Source organism: Melozone crissalis, unplaced genomic scaffold, assembly GCF_028551555.1.
Source record: "Melozone crissalis strain CALT ecotype California unplaced genomic scaffold, PUWL_Pcris_2 ptg000027l_1, whole genome shotgun sequence".
NCBI lineage: Eukaryota > Metazoa > Chordata > Aves > Passeriformes > Passerellidae > Melozone > Melozone crissalis.
In genome coordinates, this window is record NW_026535805.1 from 2,607,459 (window position 1) to 2,630,413 (window position 22,955).

Below are 22,955 nucleotides of genomic sequence, written 5' to 3' on the forward strand. Positions count from 1 at the left end.
CCCTAAACCTTATAGCAGAGGTTTTAGCTTGTGTGCTATCACACACATTCACTCTCTTCAGGCCCATCACAGGAATTAGATCGACTACAATCTGCTTTGTGCCTTAAGGCAAGACCTCAAATACTTCTAGGTTCATTAAGTAAGGAATTTAAACCACTAAAACATAAAATAGCAATGTGTAGACACATTGGCTTATTTTACTTTCAAAATTAAAAGTTCTGCCAGAAAAAAGAAAAAAAAAAAGGAAAAAGAAGAAAAAAACCAGAAGCAGCATCTTGTAAAACTCCAATCCTGCAATTAGTATCATGTGGGCAGACTTCTGCATGAGCAGATCTCATTGCTGGTTTGGGGACCAACACTCCAGGGCTGCAAACACTTAAACACTGACTTATCTTGATTGTTAAGCGTAGGCTTGCTGAAATTAATGGTGCTTTTCATTGCAGTACAGTTAAGAGTGTGTCTGTGTGTATAAAAGATGGAGTTTCAGCTTTTTAATTTCATGATGAGCAAATGAATTATTCATACGCATTCTACAAAAAACCAAACAAAATTTTAAAAAGTACTTTTCTACCTCCACTACTTGTATGAAGCTTTTTCTTCTTAGATAACCTCTCCACCACTTCTGTATCAAAGTCGCCATTTTGCTCAGATATCTAAAATGAAACATATTAACAAAGTAATTAGTTTTTCAGACTTAAGACCCATTAAAATTTCATGATAATAAAAATAACATACAGTGTATTATGCATCATACAAATGACCACTACAAGCATACTTTATGCATATACATGTATATATATACATATACATATATACATTTACACACACACACAGACACACACAGACCGTTATATACATATATTTATTCATACACACATACTTTTGTTTTTGGAAAACATGGGTTACTGTAAACTTACCTGTATACTATTAGAAAAGATCAATGCAAAAGCCTTACAAATTTAATTTGCATAATAAATTGTTTTGTTTTCATGGTTTTAACCAACAAATCTGACCAGTTCAGAATTTTTTCTGTCACAAGCAACATTTTCACATACCATTACACCATTATACTATTTCATTATACCATTTTTAACTATTTGACAAAACTTACTGACACTTGAATTTTTAGATACTTTTTCACTTTTAGACACCTTTTTGCTTTTATAAAATTACATCTAGCTTAATTGTGAATGTTTACTTTGTCCTTAATTAATTAATTTTTATATAGACATATATGTTGCTACTAAAAAGTTCATAATTGATGTCACATAAACTTTTGCAGAAAATTATTGAATCATTACTTTGGGAAATGGAAAAAGCTTTTATAAAATTACATCTAGCTTAATTGTGAATGTTTACTTTGTCCTTAATTAATTAATTTTTATATAGACATATATGTTGCTACTAAAAAGTTCATAATTGATGTCACATAAACTTTTGCAGAAAATTATTGAATCATTACTTTGGGAAATGGAAAAAGCTGTACAAGGGATCATTCATACCACCTAACAATGGACATCAAAATTATAAGCCTGCACTGCACTCAATGAAGGCAGTCTTTGGATAATTCAGAACACTGAGAATTGGCGACATTGAGCCTGTGGTCCTAAGAAAGCCAGAGACAATCAAAGAATTATAGAATCAATCAAGGTTGGAAGAAACCTTCAACATGATCTCGTCCAATTGTCCACCCAACAGCACCATAATCACTCCTAAATCTTATTCCTAAGTGCCACATCCAGATACATCTTGAACTTCAGAAGATGGTGACTCTGCCATCTTCCCATGCAACTCATTCAAATGCCTAATAATTCTTTTATTGAATTTTTTTTCTAATATCTCATCTGAACCTCCTCTGATGCAGCTTAAGTACATTTCTTCTAAGTGTACATAATGACTACAGCCTATCTTCCTATGGGGTAAATATTGGCCATTAAGTAGCAGATGTTATTTAAGCTAATAATTCTTCAGGTTTCATACAGTAGGTCTGGATGATGTACAATTAATTCCAACATGCAAGAGGTCAAACTAGAAGGTGTAACAATCCCTCTCCCTCAACAGCCCTGTTTTATGAAAATACAGAAGTTTGAGCAGCTGAGTTTAGCCAGCTTGGCTTATAACATAAAAATGGAAGAAGGCTTTCTGGGAGAATGGACCAACCACAGCTTCAAGGAAATTTCTAACAGTGTTATAAAAGCATGGAATCACTAAGGTTGGAAACTACCTCCAAGATCAAGTCCAGTGTTGATACAGCATTTCCCAGAACAAAGCTGGTGAAGGGCCTTGAAGGTCACTTCTGTTCAGCCTGAAGGAGACTGAGAAGAGACCAGTGCAGTTCACATCTTCCAACAAGTGGAAGCAGAGAGGCAGGCACTGATTCTCTCAGGTGACCAGTGACAAGGAGGCAGTAGCCTGAAGCTGTGTTGGGAAGATCTATGTTGGATATTAGAAAAAGTTTTTCACTCAGATGGTGGTTGGGCACTGGAACAGGCTTCCCAGACAAGCAGTCACAGCCCAATTCTGCCTGAGTTCAAAAAGCATTTTGACACTGCTCTCATGCACATGGTATGACTCTTGGGACTGTCCTGTGCAGGGCCATGAGTTGGACTTTGAAGACACTTGTGGGCCCTTGCAACTCAGGATATTCCATATTTCTACATGAAAAGTCTCTGAAACGGCATATCCAGGGGACATCTAGTTATTTCTTTTCCTCCTACTCATAACAAGATTTCTTTAACAATACTGTGTATCTATTCTGAAGATAATTTCCGTGCTTTCTAGCATCATGACTTTTTAATTGTATACAGTTCTAAAAGCCAAAAAATTGTTATTTCTTACAATGACACAGCACATATTTAGTTCTGTTGAAAAACTGGGTAACAGTTATTGCCTTTTTTTTTCCAAAACGTTCCAATTTTATTAAAATCAAGTAATACCACGAGAAATTTTGAGGAAAAATTCAATGCTGAAACATGGATTACAATAGGCTTGATATACTACCTCAGATAGGCTCGGACACGGCACGCTCGAAACCAGCGCTGGATCCTGACAGCAGCTTTGTACTTTATTATTCTGTCTTCATCTATAGCTCTGAAAAAATATAAAAGTAGTAATATTTCTCAGCACGGTAATGTAGAACCAAAGCAAAAATATTATTCTAAATATGTTTTATTGTTGCAGCTTGGGATCATTTTCACCAGGTTTTTTCACTTTCACTTAATTCTACATCAGTGCTAGTGCAGAAAAATTTAATTTACATTAGTTGTATAGCATGCAGGTTACAAAGAATATTGCAGCTTGTAGAGGATGTAAGTTTTGGGAGTGGGCATTTCTTATTCCCATACAATACTTAGATACATGTCAGCATGTAACATGGACTTCTTCCATTGTAGGTGAAATATGTGGATAATGCTTTAATGATAATTAGGCCTGAGTTACAATAAAAATCACATAACTGTATAAAATTGCGAATCTACAGTGTTTGTGACAAAGCTAAAAGTCATGTAAGGAAGACTATGAAACTAAAAGAGATTAAAGAAACATATTGTCAGTCTGGAGGAGACTTTTCAGAGAGTTCAGGAAGAAATTGTTATCATTATGAGTTTCAATGCTGAGGGGTAGAACTCAGCTATGAGATCGCCTCTAGCTTTTATTCTTCTTTTGTTTCTTTTAAAATGTAAGTAACTGACAAGTCTTTGAACTTAAATTTAAGTTTTAATTTTCATTGATTTTTATTCTTTCCCATTTTTATTAGGAACATAGTCACCAAATTCTTTAATTTGTTACTTGACAAAAAATAACGTTTAGGTTACTATTAGTCAGTTTTCTTAATAAGCTCTCCTAACAAAGTTTCATGTCAATATTAATTGCCTCAGTAAATACCATCAAGATTATTGTTTATCTGATAAATTAGGATTATCCTCATTATATGTCAGAAAATGAAACAAATTGCAGATTTACTACCAGAGATCAAAAAACATTAGCTCCACTCATTTTATATCATCTGGTGCAGCATGTGCTGTCAATCACATTAAAAATGGGCACAAATTTTCACTGCCTGATCTTCATCAGACATTCTCAGTGCCTGAATACCCTGGGAAACAAGCTTCTTTACCTAAAAATGAATAGTTTTCAAAACTAAGAGTTTTCTTGTTCCTTTCCTGCGCAGCTTCCTAGTCTTCAACAAGAAGCAGACACCTGCAGAATACTTTTCCTTAGAGGAAAATTATTTTGATCAAAAGGCTATGAGCAATTTGGGCCTGGACAGGCAGCCACAATTACAGCTTGGAAATGAGGGAGATATGGGACTGGCCACGTCAGAGGTGCCAGCTCCAAACCCAGTCTTACCCACTTGGCAGTGACAAGAGTCTTCTGGAAGAGCAGAAGCCTTCTCCTCTCTTACTCCCTGATAGATTTTTCCTAGTTGCCATTCAGTCTTGCCTGGCCAGGACAAGAGAGATGTCCTTGTAAAGTTTATTGAAGCAAACCAACAACAGAGTTGTTTTTGTCACAGGATAGTTCCACAAACACTCCCAGCTGCCTTGCCAGCAGAAGTGTTTTGAGGTGGAAGTTTCTCAAGCAGATATCTGCCCTTTTGATCAGATTGCCCAGTTGTCATACTGCTTGAATTAAGCTCTTGAGAGTCACACATACTTCACAAAAGCTGTACCGAAAGTTTAAAAGGCCTACTCAAGCACCTGACATACAGATACTACAGTAAATAAAAGTAGGTTCTTCAATGAGTAAAGTGATAAAATTGTGTAACACTTAAAAGAATGAATTAATGGAACTTGTATAATTTTATCCTTATGCTAAGGGTATTTCTCAAAATGCAAGCTCATGGTGTTCTTGCACTGTGGCATCACTGGGCAAGTTCTTCCCTAGAAAGGTGCTTGCCCTAAATAGCCAGCTTAGGACACCTTGTATGTCTCACATAAACAGAGTTCTGCATAAAGCACAACAGGAATGTTACTAAGATCAGAAAAACATTAGTAAGACTTGTTATTCTGCTGGACTCTTTGAATGCTCTCATTTGCATTCCCAGCTGCAAATCTGAATTTTCTGAAAATAACGGATCATAGCCCATTCTCAAAAGGGAAATATTGGAGAGCTCTGCCAAAAAAGAAATCCCCAAACAACAAGCATGCTGCCCTCCAATGGATTTCCAAGTCTGGCTCAGACTGCTCTTTCTAACCTGAAACATGTGAAAAACAAGCATAGCCTCCTGCAACTGACATGTGTTTAGTGAACTGCTGTGTGTACAGCCACAAGAGTATGAGTGAAAGTTCAGGCAAAGAGCAGAAAAACACAACACTGTACATGCAGGCAGGACTTGATCTCTGTAACTTTCAGTGATGTTCAGGAGCTTTGTTATTCATGCTAATGATGTTGTAATTAGATTCAAAAATAAATGATTCATTAATTAGTGAAGAAAAAAATCCACAACTGGGCTAAACATGTTTGGTGGGGTTTTTTTAGGTTTGAGCTTTTTCATTACAGATACAGGAACAGTGCAGCTGAATAAAAGGATTTATGGGACAAATCTCTGCAATATTTAAGTAAGTCTTACAACTTTCAATTTCCAAAAACCTGGTCTGGGAAAAGTTGGCCACCACCATTTTGGGAGTCAGAAAACTCGGCATAAACCATCCCAGTTGCTGAGGACAAGGGTAACAGATCTGATCCGATCTCTTTCAATTAACTTTCAATATATATATATTTTTAAAAAATATATTAAAAAATAAGTAGTGTCTTTGCAAGAGGACAAACGTCCAGGCACAGTCACAGATGTGAGCCAAGAGAGCAGGGACTCAGCGCTGGGTCCGCATCTCCAGGGATGCTCAGGGAATAGCAGCACCTCTAGGGAGGGGCAGAGGCGGGAGGCTCCAGAGGCGGGACGGGGGAAAGGAGCTCGGCTCCCGAGGAGGGAGAGGGCGGAACTTGCGAGGCTCGGCGCGTTTCAGGATTTTACAGAGGCTCCTTTTCCCTCAAAATTACCGTGGGGCGGGGAAGAGTGGGACACTCAGTGTTTTCTGTGTATAAACGGGCCACCTTAAAGAAGCTGCGCTGCGGCCACCAGGTCTCATCGGATCGCTGTGGAAATATTGGGGAAAAGGCGATGGGTTGATGCTCTCGGGAGGGATTCTAAAGCGAAATAGTTTCACAGAATCGTATAATCACAGAGAGGGTCAGGCTGGGAGGGACCACAGTGGGTCATCTGGTCCAACCCTCCTGCTCAAACAGGGTCACCCCAGGGCACAGGGCACAGGATTGTGTCCAGACCGTTCTTCAGTATTTCCAGTGAGGAAGACTCCACACTCTCTGTGGTCAACCTGTCCCAGTGCTTGGTGATCTGCACAATAAAGTTGTTACTCATATTTAGATTGAACTTGCAGCGCATCCAGTCTCTACCCATTGCCATTTGTCCTATTGCTTGGCACCGCCGAGAAGAGCCTGGTCCATCGTCGTCACACTCTCCCTTCACATACTTAGAGACACGGACGACGTTCTCTTTTACTCGTCTTTTTTCGAGGCTCAACAGGCCCAGCTCCCTCAGCCTTTCTTCGTAAGAGGGATGCTCCAGTTCCTTAATCATCTTCATAGCCTTCCACTGGACCTTCTGCAGGAGCTCCGTGTCTCCCTCGTACTCAGGAGCCCAGAACCGGACAGTTTCCAGGGGGGCGGCCTCCATCGCGTTGCCGGCGGAGAGCGAGGCCCGTCCGCCCCAGCCCGGCATAAGACGGTGCATCCCGCCCCACCACCGGCACGGCCCGAGTACCTGTTCGTAAGGAAATACTCCTCCCGGAGTCCCGCCAGCCTCTCCTGAAGCCGGGCCAGCGCGGCCATGCTGGCTCGCTCCTCCCGCCCGCAAGACGCCGCCGCCATGGCAACGGGACCGTCCCAGTGCGCTCGAGCGCGGGGGTGTCGCTGCTGCCGGCGGCCCCGCGGCGCGGCACGGGCAGGGCTCCGGCGGCAGCGGGCGCTCCGCCGGGCTGCACCCGACCCGAGCCGGGGGTGCTGGAGGGAGCGCGGCGCCCCTGGGCAGCGGCCGGGCCAGGGAAGGGAAGAGGCGAGGTGGTCGCGTCCGGCTTCCTCCGCTGCTGCGGCTGCTTCCGGGCTCTCATCATGGGGGACTGAGGAGCAGCGCCGGCCGCCCGCGCCCTCCCCGCCCGGCCCGAGCCCTCCCGCCCTCGGCCCCCGCCCGCCTCCCCTCGCCCAGTCTCTGCGAAGCGGCGCCAGCCTCCTCGGGGAGCGGCCGGGGGAGGCGCCGGGTTCATGTTCCGGGTCGCTGAACCTACCCCGACCCGAGCTCAGGCGGCGAGGAAGAGCTGGTAAGCCCTGGGGGGGGACAGACGTGCCCGCCGCCCCTGCCCGGCCGCGGGGCCGCTCTCTGCCGGACGGGGTCCCGACACCGCCCCCGCGCCACGGGCGGGCCGAGGGGGGCCCCGCTCCGGCCGGGCCTCCCTCCCCTCCCCGTGCGGCCCTTTGGCCGGGGGAAGGTGATGGAGCCCGCCCCGGGCCCCGGGGACCAGGCGCTGGGGCTCCGAGGAGTGCCGCTGCCGTGTCGCGGCGGCTGGACGTGTTTGTGAGCGAGCAGCGGGCTGCAAGAAGAAACTTGCACGCCTTGTTGAGAAAAGGAGAGTGGGGTAAAGATGATTCAAAACTTTTGTCTCAAGCTAAGTTAGGTTTTCCTGTCTGTGCTTTTCCAGTAGTGGTAGACTCTCTAAGTCCCAAAGCCCTCGCAGCGTGTGCAGCTGAGCATCCAGGGCGGTGTGTGTTTCCTCCTCTAAAGCTTTCCTGCTGCAAACCAGGAATCAACAAGTGCTGCTATAGCCATCGAGCAGGGAAACTATGGCTAGTTCTCCTGCAAAAGAAGTTCCTAGATTCACTGTTTTATGTAATTCCTTATGCTAGCATAGCGACCTCAAAAACCATAATTTTTTTATTGTAGCACTGTAAAGAGGGAAGGCTGAGTAAGAAAATAGAAAAGCTCCATTCTGTTAGGCTGTGCAGATATAAAGACTGGTAGTGGAGAGACTTGATGGAAGCAAGATGTTCCAAGCAACCAGCTGGAAACAGTTCATTTTTTTCCTGAAATCTTTGGTATCTTGTGATATATTTAGTATGAACTGGTGTATGTAGCTTCTCTCTTGTCACACTTATTAATGGCAGCAAGGAGGATTGTGATGGGGTTTTGTTTGGGGGGTTTTTTGCAAAGGCTGATAACATCTTTTAGAGGCTATGTTACCTGCACAGATACCTGCTGGTAGATTTCCCAGCTGAAATAGACTTGAAATAGATTTCCTTTCATCTTTTTCTTTGTGCTTTTCTGGGGATGGGGAGGATGGAGGGAGGGAAAGGTTTAGTGCTTCATTTCTCCTCCACTTTTGCTGATACCACCTTTTTTTTTCCCTGTGGGTATTTTTTCTATGTTTTTCTAAGTGAGAAAACTTTCAAAGAGAGGTTTTATTTGCCCAGCTGCTAATTGTTTGCTAGAACAAGTTTTCTGGTGTTGCTAAGCATCCAGATTTGCCTGGTGTAAATATAACAACTTCTGTTGGTGTAATTCAGAATGTTTCAGAGAACGAGGTATACTCCAGTGGTTCAAGTATTTTTTTTTTTTGAGTATTAATGCTGCATACAGTGGAAACATTGCCCAAGACATTCCAAACACATATCTGTGTTCTGTCAAAGTCTTCACTATTTATTTGACCTGTCATTTGTCTTCAAATTTTATTATTTTGTGTCTACATAAAGTAATTTAGTTCCAGAGGCTTCTAGAGTAGCCCTCAGCAGCACGAGGTGTAGGCATATTTTTCTGTAATTGTCATCATACAGTAATGATATTACTTATGCTAGTACACTGCTCAGAGGAATTCATTACAGAGGAAAATATTGAAATTTTGTCCATTAAAAATCTGACCACTCCTCAGAGCTGCTCTCTTATTTTTCTGCACAAGTTATTTCAGAAGCTGTCTGTTAAAGGAGACCTGTTTGAGTGGGATGCAGGAAAATACTTTTTACAGTGTCTAATATTTGATGTAGAAAATTAAGAACTTGTGCTTTCTAGAAACATTAAGATCCTAAAGAGGTGAGTAGGTTCAGAACAGCCACAGAGTAAAATTTTTCACTTTGGGTGGTAAAGCTCCTTCAAAGCAGAATGTTTTTTTAATTGTGAGTTCACATGGCAATTTAAGAATAGTTTGCAGTTTGATAGTTGCTGGGCACTCTGATTCTTTTGATAATGACTGTGGTGCTTTAGTGTATTACCATGATTTGACAGGTCATGTGGTTTGGCTCCTTGGCAATTAATTAATGAAGTCATACTTCTGAAAAGGGCAAGCATATCAGTAAATGGCAGCAATGGGATTGCAAGAATTGCTCCCTCTCATGATAAATTGCTCCAAATCTCATTTCTGGCTGACCAATTCATTTGTGTTAGAGCCTTGTTAAATGTAGTTCATGTCAGCATCTTTCTGACTGTATGCTATTGCTCTGTACTGAACACTTTTTCACTGTTTATATGGGTAGACTGATAGTATTTATTGTTGTGCTTTCTGAGATCAGCAGCAGTTTCAGAAGAGTCAGATGTAATTACTGCAAGTTAGCCTGGTCTTAATTTTTAGGGGGATCAGCAGTATAATAGGTGATAAAATTCCATCATTCCTGAAATACTTTGTATTGTATAGGACAGAATTACAGAAGTGGTCATCTGGTCCAACCTCCCTGCTCAAGCTGGGTCATCCAGAGCACAGGATTGCATCCAGATGGTTCTTCAATGTCCCTGGTGAGGGAGACTCCACACTCTCTCTGGTCAGCCTGCTCCAGTGCTCAGTGCCCTGCACAGTAAGGAGGTTCTTCCTTGTGTCAGGAAAATCCACAAATGCCAGAGGCTTGTGTCCACAAAGGAGATGGAGGAGTCCTGCAACTTCCTTCGAATAAAGAGAGAGAGGAAAAAAATGTGTACACCGGGGCACACACCCATGGCATTTTCTAGAGGTTTTGGAGGGTGCAGCCTCCTTACATCCTCAACTCCCTTGCCCCCTTCCTTTCCCCATTGTCTGAGGCACTAGGAAGGCACAGCCTTCCCAAACTGCCGACCACATATTCCCCCCTTGGACCTACTATTTTACCCCAAAGTTCAGAAACTCAGGCTTGTGCAGACCCCACTTGTTTGGCTCAGGAGCCGAGCTGCCTGGGCTCTGCAAGGAACCTGCTGCCCACAGTTAGCAGAGACACTGAGCCCCTTTTCAAAGACGTTAGCATCCACACCTTCCCCCATAAAATTGTAAAGACAATAACTTTCCTCTCAACCTCTCCTCTTCTTATTTCTCAGTTTGTCTTTACAAACTGTACCTTAACCCTTTCTAACAACCAGGAACATTTGAAACACACCCTCCCAGCTTTTCCATGTCTTGTTTCTGCATCAGGTGTGGCAAGTAAATACAGGTAGCTCTTATGCCCTGCAGTGCTGGTTGATATAGAATGGAAAGGATGGCTTTGCATTCCTGCTGGTCCAGCAGATAGTGCCAAAGGATATAACTAGGTGTGGATGTGGAACTGGATGCTTTGTCCTCCTCTTAGTGATGGCTTTTTAATGACAGGGAGTTTACATAGTCTAGGCACAGCTTCAGTTTCTGCTCATAGAATCATTAAGTTTGGAAAGACCTCTGAGGCAGAGTCTGTTACTGCAGCACTGCCACATTCACCACTAAACCCTGTCCTCAGGTGCCACATCCACACGGTTTTTGAACTTTTTCACCAGTGCTTCCACCACTTCTCTGGGCAGTTTGGTTCAATACCTGACCATTCTTTCCTAATTTTTTTCTTTGTAATGAAGAAATTTTTCCTAATATAAAATTTTTCTAAACTTCCCCTGGTGCAGCTTGAGGCAATTTCCTCATCTTGTTACCTAGGAAGGAGGGAAACATAAACTGTGTAACAGAGGTTTATCAGTGATTTCATCATCTACCATAGTCTCTTGCCAACTTTTTAATAATTTTTACTTAATTGTGTTGCTTTGTTTTGCTTCCCCCTTTGTGTGTCCCAAGAACCATGATAGTTCTCTCTTTTGAATATGTAAATTCTTCAAGTAAAGCAGTGAGATTTATCATGTGCTGCTCTCTTCCAAATACTTTCACCTCTTCAATCCAAATTTCAGTCACACTCATTAATAAAGCAGAGCTCTCAAAATCAGTGCTTCTAGGGCTTTGTGAAAATAACTTCTGAGGTGGAGAAATGGGATTCAAATTAGTACCTATCTGAAGATAAAGGTAGTCTGTGGGTACAGCTGAGACATCAGAGAGTCTGTATGGGCAAAGATTATTGGGAGTCAGGTTTTTTAATCCCAAGGTTGAAGGAACTATTTGATTTCTCTTGTGCTTTTAGCTTGTGACCAAGGTGGTTTGTGAAGGAAGCAAAACTCATGGTTCTTCTTGGAATTGATGAAGCACAGATGCAGCATGAATTTAGCTGCAAGAAGCCCCAGTCCTGTTTAACAGGAAAAGGTATAGAACTAGAAAGTAAATGTGAATTCATCTGTGGGTTTGGCAAGATGTAATGCCTCTTAAGAGTTGTGCAACTAAATTAACTTTTCCATCAGTGTGTGTTTGTTAAATATTTTGTAAGCAATCAGAGCTCAATTGTTATGTGCTTTAGGTGTGAGGTGAACACAAATGATTCTTAAGTTTCACTGAAGAAGTGAGTGCCCATTATTTCCATTAGGATTTTTGGTTTGAGTATTTATACTGAACAGAAGCTGTGTGATCTGTTTTGGAGCAGCTGAAAGCAGTCATGCTGTTCCCTGCAAACAGGACTTATATGGTCTATTCTCGTAAGGGTTAGAGAGGAAATGGGTCAGCCTTTGGTGAACTACATTAAAATTGCTTCAGATAAATGTAAAGGTCACTGTAGGCAAACTAGATTTTCTTGTAGTAAAGTAGGATTCTCTCCAAGTGAGGACATTACAGTTTATTGCTAGCTGTGGGCTGTTGCTGTAACAGCATTTTTATAGCCTTATGTGAGTCGTGCTAAACTGTGGCTCATCTTAATATTTTATGTACCTCAATATGTTGTTCTACATTCATTGTTACAACCTTTGAAATTTCTTATCTTACTGAACGCTGCTGATACTCACTGGTAATGTCCTCAATACTTTTTGTAGTTATTTTTCAACTTGTTTCAAATGCAAATATTTTTGTTACAGTCCCATCTGCAGCAATGATTAAAATTGCTTCATAGGCTTGACAGCTGGTTTCAAAACTGAGTTTGTCTGATAAATAATGCTATAATAAAAATGTGCTCCTGAATTTTTGGAGATAGAACAGTTAATCTGAAATCTATCTGGCTGCTGCTACCTTTGGGGGTTTTTTTTTCCTTCAATTATAGCAGGAGAAATGAGAGCACCAAAAAAATTAAGCAAAAGAGATTTTTTGGGTTTTCAGGAGAAGGAGTTTTAATGTGGACCACTGGCATGTTGAAAGTGGAATGTGAATAGAAACCTGAAGTGGTTTGTATTTGCATTCTCAATCTATTGCAAAGAAGCTTGCACTGTCCCAAATTGATCAAGTAATTTTTGTAATCATCCTAAGGAAGCATGTTGAAATAATTAAAATATTAATTTGTCTGATCTGTGTAGGAGGTGATGCAGTTATGATACATTTATATTGTACATTGGACCATGGCTGCAGTTTTTAGGGCAAATAAGGTCACTGTACAAACCTTAATTCAGGAGTTTCAATGAAGAGACTTGATATTCAGTAGAAAAGATTAATGGCAGGAATGCATAATATTCAAAGTCATAGTCTGCTGGAAGTGAAGTCCCTTTACTGTTCAGAGTCATTTAAGAATCTTGTTATCCCTTAACTTCAAAACACTTGAGGATGTTCACTTTTCTTGAGTTTTGTCTTTTGATCTGAAACCATCTATATTGCAGTATTTTGGGCGGAATACAGGGCAAGTTTCATTCAGGTATAAAACTCAGAACTGGATATATTGTGTTTGATCTTGAAGTATTTTGGAACTAAGGCAATTTTAACCACCATACTCGTGCCATTATCTGGAGTAAATTGGTATGTCCACTCTAGGAGCTACATTGATTTTAGTGACATAGTTATCCATACAGATTAGGGATACTGAATTGAAGGAATTAATCATAAATTATAGTGCAAGGCATTAGTGTCCCTGTCTTCTCTTTCCCTTTTGCTTTGTGCTGCAAGATGACTAAGAGAATGGGCAGCAAGAGATTTATATAAGCTAGTTCATATTCTGGCAGGTTAGCAGAAATCTGTTCATTTGGAGAGCTAAATCTGGGTTTAAGCCTACAAGTTCATGTTTTAGTGCACCTCCACTTCTATCAGTTTGCCATAGATGCAAAAGTGTGTGGCTTTTGCAGGAAGGGCTGGACAGGTGTTTGAGGGAATTGGTGTCTCAAGTTAACCCAAATGTGCTGCCATTTGTCTGTTGAGGTGTTATGGCTTCTGTAAAAGGGTGCAGAAAAGCCCCTTACATCTCTAGGGCATGTCACTTCTGATACGAGCATCTCTGGGGATTGCCTGTCTTCATGGGGATTTAACAGGAGGGCTGAAGGGGTGAGTGTCCCCCACTGCAGCCACAGCCATGGGGAAACATGGGGTAGTGCCTCTGGTTAAGCATCTTGTGAACCAAATGGATTAAGGAGAAAGTGTCACACTTTTCCAGAGCTGTCTCACCATTTACAAGACAGTATAATTCTGCTGTACCAAGAGCCAAAGAAAACATTAAGAGGGAGTAATATGACTAGAGGTTACATGAGGACAGGAAAAGAGGTATGGGAAATAATGCAAGTGACACAGCTGTTTCGAGAATTCAAAATAAACTTGTATTTCTACCACTTTCTGTGCTTTTATTGTTCCTGCAATTGAAATGTTTAAAGTAAGTATTTCTGAAAATGGTTTAAAAGGAGAATATATAACTTCTTTAGGTAAGATATCTCATGAGCATTTGGATTTCTTCTTAAACATGTTGTTCATTTCCTCCATTAATATTTAAGACTGCCCATCACCATTAGTACCTTTGATGGTGGAGTTTGTGCTACGTGGCAGGGGGAAGCTGTCTGTGACCTGTCTAGGTTTTCTCCACAGCACCACTGAGTATGTGTAGAAAACTTGTTATCATAGGTTCCTCCAGCCATTTATATTGTAAAACGAAGTGAAGAGTCTTGCTTTTAAATGTCCTCCGCATAATTTACTGAATGTACAATGTCTTCCACATGTATCAGTTTCTGCAATGTCGTAGCAAGCATGAAAATTATTCTTTGCTTTACTTCAAGGAAAGGGGTCTTCTGATGTTTTGATATGAAAGTCTGATTGCTGTGTATATGGAGAAGGTTCTCAGCCTTCAGAGAGGGATTAGAGTTCAGCAGCAATCATTTAATGTTTTTGTAATTACATTCATGTAATGCATGGGTGAACTTACTGAAGCATACTGAGTTAAAGATGTGCTAAATGCTAGTGAAATTTGAAGAGGAAGAAACAAAACATTAAGGCCTTAATTTGACACTGTGTCTTTAGGAATTTTTTTCCTTATGCAAGCATGGGATTCTATGGATGCAAGTGCCTACATGTGGTAGGAAACTTCTACATTCAATACTCTAGAATTACCTGTAGTTGGGTATTCTCTCAACCCAATATAACTTCATTGAATTGCTATTTTTTTAAAATCAAACAGATGTCAGCCATTTGGAAAGACAGACTTATTTGCTAGTAGGAAAAAAGTCATATTATCCAAGAATTGCTGTCTTAACTTCATTTTAGCATTTAGGCAACATTAAGAGATAATCATCCTTAAAAATATTTTACCATAATGAAAGTCTTAAGCTGAAGTCATTGTTATACATATATATATACAAGGAGAATATTATGTATTTCATTTCCCATTCTTAAATTTAAGATGTGTTCCTTACCTGCAGTTAGAGTGAATGCTCACTGTTGATGCTCTTGCCATGTGGGATCCCTGGCAGTCTTATAAGTGTGATGAAATTAGTTAAAACCAAACAACAACAGCGAGGCCACAAACCAGTGGGGGGAAGCCCCTGGCTGCCTTTTCTTTCCAAGACAGAAGTTTGGGAAGATACCTTTTAAAAGGAACACATGCTGGTGTGCTTCAAATTCATTAGGACTGGTTGGCAAGGTTTTGTCTCTTGGCAGAAAAGAGTCAATGGCCATCCTATAAAGATTATTCTGCTTTGCCTAAGGTGTCTAAAATGATTTTGTCTTATGAAGTTGTTGTAGTTTATGCTTAGCACTTTTAATTAATTTGTTGTTTTCTTGTGTGCTTTTTTCCCTTTGAAATTTATAGGCATTTCAGTAGGACTATGGAGGAGCTGGTTCATGATCTGGTCTCAGCACTGGAAGAAAGTTCAGAGCAAGCCAGAGGAGGTTTTGCTGATACTGGAGATCATTCTCGAAGCGTGTCTTGTCTTCTAAAGAGGCAAGCAAGGAAAAGGAGGGGACGGAAAAGACGTTCATTTACCACCCATCACCCCTGGGAGACAGGGCACTGCCTGAGTGAGGGCTCAGATTCCAGTTTGGAGGAATCAAACAAAGACTACAGGGACAATCATGCCACCAAGAAAGACCACAGCGATTCTGATGACCAGCTGCTGGTTGCTAAACGTAGGCCCTCCTCAAACTTGAATAACATTAGAGGCAAAAGGCCTCTGTGGCACGAACCAGATTTGGCTGTGGACAGTTTGGGAAACAGAACTTTGCGCAGGAGGAGAAAGGTAAAACGCATGGCGATAGATCTGCCATCAGAAGTCTCTAATGCACTGACAATAACTCAACAGCAGGATAACAGCAGAGATCAAGAAATGGACAATAACAATAAATCATACCAGCACCAGGAGTTTTCCAAGAGCAAAGTGAAGAAAAGAAAAGTATCTGCAGCTCGACAAGGTCCAGAAATCTTGGATGAAGGAGTAGTTATAGAAAATGAAGAAGTGAGTCAAGCAAATAAGGACAAAATGGAATATGAGGAGCAGAAAGGCTCAGATGAGAACATGAGTGACAGGTTATTCTTTGTTTTTCTTTTTACAGAAACTTTAGATAATATTTTTTTGCATTTATTACTGTTCCTTGTATTGAGAATCTTTAGATTTTTTGTTGATTCCAGAGTTTAAATTCTAGCATTAATACTATCTGTTTTAACAAGTTACTCTTTTTTTTTTACATCTACTATTTTTTTATGTATTAGTTGATCAAGTTAAGGAATTCTGCATTAAATAGTGATGAAGCAGAGGAATAACCAAGAAAACAGTTTAGTGAAGTAATACGTTCTAATTGTTTCAAGATCAAGAGTGACAAAATACACATGAATGACACAGTTTTTTCTGGATATTTCAACTGGTAACAGTTGTCAGATAAGAATTTAGTGTTTTTCCAATTTCTAGACATTGGTGCTTTGATTGTTATCTCTATTTGTCAGAAGGGTTGTCAGTGTTTGGAGTCACCATTTAGACAGTATGTTCTGGTGTGTCATGGGCATAAAAAGTCTGCAGGTTGCCAAGGATATACATCATTTACGAAATGCAAAAACCAATTTACAGTTCAGAAACACCTGAGCTTACCATTAGAAAAATGGAAGAATGATGACCCTTTGGCAGTACACCTCATCCATCCATTCCAGACAACAGTCATACTACAGTGGTAATTGTTTCCAAAGTACTATTTTGACAACACAGTAAGGTATAAGTCATTTTTCCACCGTACACAGGGGATGTTAACTGTAGGGCCTAGTAAGGCTGGTTTTGTTTATTCCACATGCCAGGCAGGTTCTGAATGCAGAAGTGTCAGCAAGACAGACACGTCTTCAAAGATATTATTTTGATCAGTTCCTTGATGGCACTGGTGTCCCTGTTGTCTTTGTAGGAATTTATCTATAAACTGTTAAGCCTTTTCCTTATTGGACAGATAGAATTGAGGTGCAGAGAGTGGTTTTGACCAGAGCAGTCAGATTGGTTACTGTAATAACAGCAGCATTGGTGACTAACTCCAGTTATGGTCAGAAAAGTCCTAAGTCTTTCTGTTATGTACTAGCTCTGTCCCTCACCTGTGAACAAGAAGGAGCTGGAAGAGCTGAATAAATACCAAACCTTAAATATTTTACCTTACATGTTAATTACTAGAGCAGAACTCATCCTTCAGGGTAGCCAGTGTAGGCATCTCCCTTTGACATGCAAGTTGGAGTCTGTGCTGTTAGGAAGCCTTTAGAAAACTTGTCTTTTCTTTGACAATACTTGGAGTCTGTTCCTCCATTTCTGGGACAGATGTTTAAAAATTTCCCTCACACTAGGAACCATTGCATAGCTTTTCATATGTCCATATTCTTGTTGCATTTCTCCTTTATGAAAGACTTTCTGTCCTGCTGTAAGGGTAACAGTTCTTCAACTCAAAAGTTCTGTAGCTAATTTTTGGATGGAGAGAAGAGTGTTCAATAAGGATATTCTCTTTTAGACTCCAAGAACCAAACTAATCAGGTCAGTCTGAATCTTCTTTCTCAAAAGAAACGTTATTGTTTTAAAAGCTGATCTTCCTCTTCGAAATACTTGATATTTTGTTACCCCAAATGCTGCTTTTGTTCAAGTCATATTCCAAATGCTTGTTGTATATGGCCCCAGTAAATAGTCTTTAAAACCGTTCTCATCTTCATAGGGTTTTCTCCTTATGCACACAGTTGAGATGGTCTGTCATTCTACTGAATTTCTTTCAATGGTCAGCTGTACCAGAAATCACTGAATTAGAAAACTTGCATTTCATAGTGTGGTTAGAAATCTGCCTATCTAAAGCTCTCAGGTGATACAGTATCACAATATTTCATATGTGCATAATTTTAACTTGTTTTAATCTAACTTTACTTAGATGCAATGGTGCCTTTATTAGAGATCATTTAGCTAGAAGAATTTGAAAGAACAAACAAACTCTTAAGAAAAGTCTGTTCTGAAAGTGAAAGCTTAGTTTTTAAAAGGGAAGATGGGATTGTACAAGATACAAAGAGCTAACAAAGCATCTTGGATAACACTTGCACTTCAGCAGCGCTTGCTGGAAGAGGAAGAATAAAAAGTATACAAAGTTGCTTTTGTTTTGTATGCAGTAATGTGTGCAGTAGTATTCAGTGCAATAGTTCAGTAATTCTTAAAAATAGGACTAATTTTTTAGAAATTTGGTTTTTAGAGACAAAACAAAGCTGATAATTTTTAATGGGAGTTAAATTGATTGGCTCTAAAACCAGTCAAAAGTTTTCAGAGTATACATGACATTATTAGAAAATAACGTGTTTTGGAAGTGCACATTAAAAATGTTAAATGGCACTTCTTTGGCAGTCTTTTATCTCTGTATGTGTGTGTTCAAACATCAAACACCAAAAACCAGATTTTAAGTGCTTGATTCTGAAGTTAAAAGAGGAGTCTTCAAACTCTTGAAATGTCAGCATCTTAATGATCCCAAAGATGAATTCCTGGGAGGATTGTTTTAAGCACTGGAAATGAGATTTTTGTGATCAGAGCTTATCCATCCTTATCCTCAGTGTACAACTTTTGGTTAGTTTCAGCCAAATTCAGCAGTGTGTGATGTTCTGGGTGCTATTCAATTCCCACAGGCTTTGGCACTTGTTTGTGTTTGAAGTGACTAAAGAGAGGTGAAATCTCAATTGCCTGTTTTGAAAGAGAAGCAGCAGTGAAGCTCGGAGGCACCACCCACTGTGGCTGGGGGGAAAACAGGAGCTGGTCAGGTCCAGCACAAAGCTCCCATGTCTCATAAAAAACCAAGGCACCAGGCAGCTCGCTAGTCATAGGAACTGCAAATTACAAGTATTTCTTCTTTATTTCCAGAAATATAGAAATAAAGATGTGAAAGCTTTTTGGATAGCTTAGCTGTTCTTCCAAATTTTTGCTTGCACGCACTATTTTATAGGACTAAAAAGAGTCTGTGGATTTTTCAGTTTTCATTGAAGTCTTACTGGGAGTGGAATTCTCATTATAAAGCAAAGGAATAAGCAGTATACTCTGCAAAATTATATTAAAACTGGAAATATATTCCATCATAGCAGTTTCATGTACTTATCTATCACTATATTAATTCCAGAGATTTTGAATTTATTCAGTGAAATGACTGTCATCTAGCAATTATCTCAGCTGTAATCCCTGCCCAATGTGACTGTGGTCTGAGGAGAGTGAACACTGTGGCTGCCATGGACAAGCCAGTGTTAGTTTGAATTATTAAATTTTTTTAGAATTTTTTCAAAAATTTCAAGTGATTATGTTTTTATGTGCTGACTAGTCCTTCAGTGAGAATTTTTTCACAATTCAAATATCTTGAAAAAGGGATGGAGGCTGTTCTCAAAATTGGAATTTTTGATTGGGAAATTGGCTGAAATATCAGGGTTGAAAGGATTTCCTGACTTTATTTTAAAACATGCAATTAAACAATAAGTGCACAAGAAGAATCTATGAAGAAGGGATGTTGTTTCCTTTTAAATGGATGATGTAAAATTATGCACAAAGAAATCTAGGGACAGTAAAACCATCTGTGTTATAAATAAAGTGAGGATGTGATGTTTGCTAAAAGGCAATTACTAGGACTTGCAGTATTAGAAAGTTCAAGTCTTGGTGTCCCTCACAAAAGAGGGTTCCATTCTCTTGCATGCATCTTGCTTTACTTCTGCTTAGGGCAGTTGTGCAAGTGCTTAAGTCTGTTCTGATTTTATTATGTATAAGATATAGTGTGAGTGTTGCTTATGCATCAAGAATTTGGATAAGCCTAAGATACATAAGATACAGCAAAGATTAAGGCAACTTAATCTTCAAACACAGAGCTATGTCTCTCTCTATATATATATGCTTTAAAAAACCCAAACACTACTTTGTGTCATCTGCTTCCATATTGTGTTTCCAATCTTGTTGGGATGCGTCCCAAAGGAAGATACAAAAAACAAATATATATGCTTATAATTAAATATGAATTAGATTAATTTTATATAGTTCATATATTTATACGAATAATTAATATATTAAAAAACTCGAGACTTGCTTTTGTAAGAAATTAAAATTTAAAAGGAAATAATTTCCTCAAGTGTACTAGTTATTTGATGTAAAGACAAAACTAATTTAGTATTAAAAAATAAAAATAATTGGAAATAGTTTTTTCAAGTATAGGACAGCATGCAAATTGTAATATGAATGAGTATACAAAGGTAAACAGACATGAAGTTCTTGTGAGTGACTTGTATGGGCACATCAAGAGTAGCCATAGTATTTATAAAATGTACTTGAATTTTTGTGCTGAAGTGTTTGAGTTTTTTTTTCAAGTTGTTCTACATCTCAAACTAAGTAAAATGTGATAAAAATTTTGGTGAGAATATTACCTCCATAACATAGCTACTCTGTTGATAAAAAGTGAAATAAAGGGTTTACAGAAAAGTCCTTTCATGTGAAACTCAAGAAGTGCTATCTGTGTTATTAAAAGACCAGTCTGATTTACTGTTTAGGGACACGTGGGTTATTGTATGTAACAATGTGCATGCAGCAAAGAACTAAATACCTGCTCGTGTCTTTTCATTTCGAGATGTGTGTGCATGTTGTATACACAGATTCTAATTTTAAGGCCATGCTGGAAGTCATAGCAAAGTAAACTGTGCCTTGTTTTTTTTGTTGTTGTTGATGATCCTGAATCATACTTACTTTCTTCAGGGTGACCTTTGTTTTGATTTAATTGGTTACCTTTATTAGAAACTTTTTCTGTTCTCCCTGAGTGGAACATCATGAAATCTTAAGCAGTATCTTTTCCAGAATATTTACAAATGATGTTCAGAAAGGTAATTTGATTTTCAGACTCTTATATTTCATGTGCTGCAGGAAGGCTTAGGCTGCTTTTGATTGAGACTTTTCCTATTTTATTGAGCAGTGGTGTTCCAGGATCAAGCTGAATTGCTCAGTATAAGAAGGGAGCAGTGAGCATTTGATGGAAGGAGATAATAAAATGCATCAATTGTGTCAGCACCTCGTTGCAGTCACATCTGGCTTACTGTCAGGGTACCATTAGATTCCTATGGTTTTATGTGCCAAAAATAATACGCTTTGTAGTTAATGGAACTGGGATATTTGCAGTTTGATTAAAAAAAATCATCCTATTTTCTCTCCGATCTCTGTTGGGCTTAAGTTCAATCTGAGCTCAGCCTTGTCTCCTTAAAATTTTACGACTGAAAGATCAATTGTTCTTTTGATCTGTTTCTCTCTTTCTCTTATTACAGTGAATCCAGCAGTCTGAGCAGCAGTGATGCTGGTTTGTTTACCAATGATGAGGGAAGACAAGGTATTGAAACAATCTTTCCCTTCTCCACCCCTCAAACCACATCAGTTGAAATTCTGTAAGCGTTACAAGTTATTTCATAGGTTAATTATTGTATTTCAGTTTCTATTACTGTTTTACTGAGTGGAAGTACAGCTTGCTTTCTGTTTTGTTTTTTTTTTCCATGTTAACAGAGGGTGTCTTGACTGCATGACTTAGTCAAAAGCTATGTTGAGAAACAGCCCCTGTAATATGATAAAGTTACTAAAAACTTGAGCATCTCCTAAAAATCATCTATATTAATTGCTTAGTTCCTCAAATTTTCTGACAGGACTCTGATTATAGTACTACTTCTCATACTGTTCTTTTGAGATGGCTTTTTTCTTGCTTTTCCTCCAAACTGGTAGAGTTTTTTAATAGTTCTTTTTCATTCACTAATTTGTTTGAAAAGTAATTTCAAAGTAATTTCAAACAAACTGCTTTTTCTGCAGTCTAAGACTGAGATTTGAGCTGTTTAACATCTTCCCTCTGAAAAAAATTTCTTTGATCTGAAATGCAGTGAAGATTGAAACTTTTGTTTTAGTACACGTAATGCTTTCACATGTTTTTCTGTGATAAAACTGTTGAGGATGGAAGTAAAAGTTTGGTTTTTTTATCAGCTTTAGTCTTTATTGCAACACATTTACCTATATTATGCTATGTTGGAGTAGAAACTTGCTATCTTTGACAGGATACAAAAATGAGACAGAAAACAGTCTCTCAAGGATTTAAGACTTGCTTTTCTGTTGGAAATTTTAGGTTAGTGGTAACAGAGGGTATTTTCTTACACGGTTTGCCAAGGACTACTTGAGTGTGTGCAAGGAATAAAATCCTGACCCATTCCACAAAACTAGGTTAAAGGAACATTTGGGGCTTTTTTTTTTTTCTTTTGTAATTTCTCATTCCATCTGTTTTTTGGGGGTTGGGGTTATCTTCAGTAGGGAGAGCATTTTTCCTACTTAAAACAGAAGTGTTACTTTCCTTGTTCAATGGTAACTTGTGCTACACAAACTGTACCTCCCAGCCTGAGTATCTGATTTCGGTTGTGCTAACTCATGTTTTTTTAAGAGTTTAGGTTCTCTTTGAGAATTTAGATTGATTTAGGTTGATTTTTGTTCAGTGCTACAATGCATTAAGTCTTTAAGTATGAGTCAAACAGATTTGCTTTTACTTCCCTATTTGAATTTCTCCTCTGACTTGGATTTTTTAAAGCATTTCTTCTCTACATTTATATGTAAGATGACCTGTCGCACTTCCTAATTGCACATGTTTTTCCAGTACCTTTCTGATATATTTCTATAAATATTTTTATCCTTAAATCCTGAACTATATTATTTAAATCTTTGAATAATATGACTGAAAACATATTGCTTTCTGGTTTTCTTATATATTTTGTGGGAAGAGAAAACAGGAGGGATCAGTGACCAACTGTGTTTTCTCAGTAGTATGGTGTTACCTTTTTTAGCATTGGTTTGTTAAAGCTGTAGTTCTTAGTTTTGTCTGATATTTGAATCTTGTTTCAGTTTTCAATTTTCAAACAGAAAGCATTAGACCTGAAAATGTATTCTCAAACACAAATAAAAATAAACCTTAAAA

General features: G+C 39.2%; 2 protein-coding genes across 2 annotated transcripts in view; one reads left to right on the forward strand and one right to left on the reverse strand.

The window, feature by feature from the left end:
* Positions 1–6,885, reverse strand: part of SPATA17 (spermatogenesis associated 17) — an 85,950-nt gene extending 79,065 nt beyond the window's left edge. The window contains exons 1-3 of the mRNA XM_054280239.1: positions 6,779–6,885; positions 3,001–3,090; positions 572–653 (exon numbers count right to left, since the gene is read on the reverse strand). Of these exons, the coding sequence (XP_054136214.1) occupies positions 572–653; positions 3,001–3,090; positions 6,779–6,885 (279 nt within the window). The remainder of the gene's footprint in view (positions 1–571; positions 654–3,000; positions 3,091–6,778) is intronic.
* Positions 6,886–7,195: 310 nt separating this feature from the next.
* Positions 7,196–22,955, forward strand: part of GPATCH2 (G-patch domain containing 2) — a 119,192-nt gene continuing 103,432 nt past the window's right edge. Inside the window, exons 1-3 of the mRNA XM_054280332.1 lie at positions 7,196–7,331; positions 15,337–16,050; positions 21,283–21,344. Of these exons, the coding sequence (XP_054136307.1) occupies positions 7,276–7,331; positions 15,337–16,050; positions 21,283–21,344 (832 nt within the window). The 5' untranslated portion in view covers positions 7,196–7,275. The remainder of the gene's footprint in view (positions 7,332–15,336; positions 16,051–21,282; positions 21,345–22,955) is intronic.